This window comes from Daucus carota, chromosome 2 (genome assembly GCF_001625215.2).
Source record: "Daucus carota subsp. sativus chromosome 2, DH1 v3.0, whole genome shotgun sequence".
NCBI lineage: Eukaryota > Viridiplantae > Streptophyta > Magnoliopsida > Apiales > Apiaceae > Daucus > Daucus carota.
This window is the reverse complement of record NC_030382.2, coordinates 21,965,777-21,969,002: the sequence shown is the minus strand read 5'-3', so window position 1 is coordinate 21,969,002 and position 3,226 is coordinate 21,965,777. Positions and strand designations below refer to the sequence as shown.

The 3,226-nt window shown below is 32.8% G+C and overlaps 1 protein-coding gene across 1 annotated transcript; it reads right to left on the bottom strand.

Moving 5' to 3' along the window:
- Window positions 1-686: 686 nt before the first annotated feature.
- LOC108203234 (GDSL esterase/lipase At1g29670-like) lies at window positions 687-2,434 on the bottom strand. The gene is made up of 5 exons (XM_017371994.2): window positions 2,055-2,434; window positions 1,855-1,979; window positions 1,511-1,759; window positions 1,166-1,412; window positions 687-1,071 (listed from the first exon to the last, which is right to left on the bottom strand). The coding sequence occupies exons 1-5, from the start codon at window positions 2,308-2,310 to the stop codon at window positions 842-844; spliced, it is 1,107 nt and encodes a 368-aa protein (XP_017227483.1). The 5' UTR covers window positions 2,311-2,434; the 3' UTR covers window positions 687-841.
- Between the last annotated feature and the right edge of the window lie 792 nt (window positions 2,435-3,226).

Sequence of the window (3,226 nt, the reverse complement as noted above, 5' to 3'; positions counted from 1 at the left end):
TTATTATATATAATTATTAAGAAATAACCGATAATATCTTTCAATTAAAATACATTAACATTATTTTTAAATACTCTAATGATCTCACTTCAAAAGTAATATTATAAATCTATACTATACTTATTATTATATCACTAAAGCCGAAATTGGAAAAGTTCAGTTGGTCGGTCAGTCGAGTTTGGCGAGCCGGTTGGTATTCGACCTGCTGACCTCTTTAATTTATAACATATTATAATATATTTTTTATTTTCTATTGGACTAAAATATTGTAAATTAGATTAGTATGATGGGTCCATATTTGGATTTACGCATCTCTTTAACTTATAATATATTCTATACGTTATTATTAATCATTAATAACGAAATATTGATTGGTTGATATATATCTGAGTATACAGGTCTTCTTAAATTATAACATATAAAAAAAATATTTTAACATCCTCATTAAAATATATGTTCGACGTAATGTTTAATTAGCTATTTGACAGAGTTAACTATTAAGAATTTATTGAGCTGTTAAATGAAAATTTTATTTAATCATATTACTCTATCATAATTTTATTTTCAAAATAAAATTAGTTAAATTTAAAATATATATAATAAAATAACAAATATCATAACCGCCGTGCGTTGCACCGGTTATAATTTATTATATATAAAAGGATATAACATATTGAGGAAATATGGGAACGCGCCAAGCCCGGTTTATTGCTCTAAAAGTTTAAAAGGTCGAACGACATGTCTAATTAACGAGAGAGTGATGACATCTTACGGGGGACATTGAGTTATTATTTCTAGCCTTCAATAAACATTATATTCAACGGCTTGGTCATTCCGGAGCTTATAATTTTAACAACGCCAGGGTGCGGATATCCATAGGGTAGGAGTCCAACGGAGAGGCAGCCATGTAGGATCTTGACGCAGTCCCCATATTGGCCTTCTCTGTCGGATGAAATTCATCCCAGAATATATATTTACCGCGGTCGCTACATGGAGGTTGGTCTGGCTTACATTGTCCTTTTCCGAAATCTACGGATGCTGTGCAGCATGGGGACAAAAATACGGTGAACCCTGAAAATACAAGGCATATACAGATCAAGAAATTCAGTTCGAAAGAACTCTTTCTAGTAAATTTTTGATACTGTATGCAAGTAATGTAACTTACCAGCTGAACTGGGATCTCCTAGAGAAATATTAGTAGTGTTAATATAGATGTACTTGGCATCTGTTAAATTCTTGTTCAGGCCATCAACCAATGGCTTGAGTCTGTCATTGAACAATGCAACTGCAGCGTTAATCTTGTCCACACACCCTGATGCATTTGCGCCAAACGTGGAAATCTTTGCTGGTGTACAGCCACTTAGACCAAGTCCAAAAACAGCAACTTTTCTAGCTCCGTAAGTGTATAAAGTCTGGCATTCAAGAAAAGAAGTACGGATGAAACCAGGAAAAACAATGTAGGAGACAAAACATGAGCCTGAGAGTACATAATGTTATATCATTAAAATACCCGGAGCTGTTTGGTGTATTTTTGAATAAGGACATCTGCGTATTGTTCTGGTGTATATATCTTGCTTGTATTATACTTGTCAGGCATGAAATAGTTGTTAATGTAATCGTTATTTCCCATTCCAACTGTATAAATGCACTTGCTCAAGTAGTGTTTGGTATAAGTGTCATTGCCTCCCTGTAAACCAATAATTTTAAAAACTGTACTTCGGTGATGAGATAACTGTAGGTCTAAGGTAATACGTCCACCCTGCAAGCACACACATATAGAAAAAGATGGTTAAAACATGTAAATGAAAGATTGATCAATGACCTGTAGTATTTCAATATTTGGACTTAATTTACCAGGTTTCGTCCGGTTTCAGTAAGAATTCCAGCTCCTCCGGAGCCATAATTTATTCCCTTCACGATTCCCCGGCCACTTGCTGTTGCGTGTGGAGGAGTGTAATTAGTAAAACCTAGAAGCTTACCTGAAATATGGATAGTTTTATTATACTTTTCACAAGTTTTCTTCTTGCGAGTAGAAAGAAGTTTACAACATAGACCTATGATATCCGCAGTGTTTTCGCCATTGCTGAACCTTCCGGTTGCCTCTCCGCCTGGAAAATCAACACCATAAGGAGGGTAGTTCACTTTGGCTTCGGTAACAAGATTATTGTTATTGCCATTATCCACCAGGGAGTCTCCGAAAATGAAGTAGCATGGCACTTGTGGCTCAGCGCCAGTAGTAATCAACATTTGCAACATCCATATTACTGAAAAGATCAATGAAATATTGCATGCGTTGGTAAAAGATCCCATTGATTAACAACTTCCGGATGATCTTATAATAAGATGAAGAATGTTTTATTGATGATCAGGTGTATAAGAAATAGCATATATATAGATTAAGTTTTCTCGACTCCTTCATTTTTCTTGGAATACTTATATTCCACGCTGGGACACTCAGGTATAAGTAGGGATACTGGTACATTTATTTTAATCATAAATATGTGAAAGTTTTAAAAGAATGTCGATTTTGACACTTGAATATATTGTCCGAAACTGTAGCTGCGTGGAAGTACACATCAATGTGTAAAACTTATCAATAATCTGATATAAATATTTTTCCCGATTGCATGATTTGTAGAATGATACTTTTAGACTTAGACTTGAAGTTGCGAGTCAAATTCAGACTTAAAATTTAAAACAACGTTTGGGAAATGGTAAATCCTAACCTTTGTGGTGATTTGTTAATTTTTAAAATTTGATTTTATAGAGATGTATATTATCATTTTAAATGAAAATCTATAAAATTTTATTGTATTAATAATTTTTATATCTAACGAGTGGTAAATATCCAATAATTTATCCATAAATATAATTTAGAGTTACTTTACACTTATAAATAACTTATTATTATGGGCTTTTTTCATAATTACCCAAGTCCAAAACAATTTTTACAAAAATACTCTCACTTTTCAAAACAAATTGCAAAAATATTATATTTCAAAATATATTTGCAAAAATACAGAGGTTGCATACGCAACCTTATTCTGCTACTGCTAGCAACCGTCTATGCAACCACAAATGCAACTTTGAAAAAATCATTTAAAAATTACATTTAATTGCATAATAAGTTGCAAGTGGTTGCAAATAATGAAAATGAGTACCCCTGCGGGGGCAATATTTATATCACCAAAGCAATCATGAAATCAAAAAAAAAAAAAAAAAACCA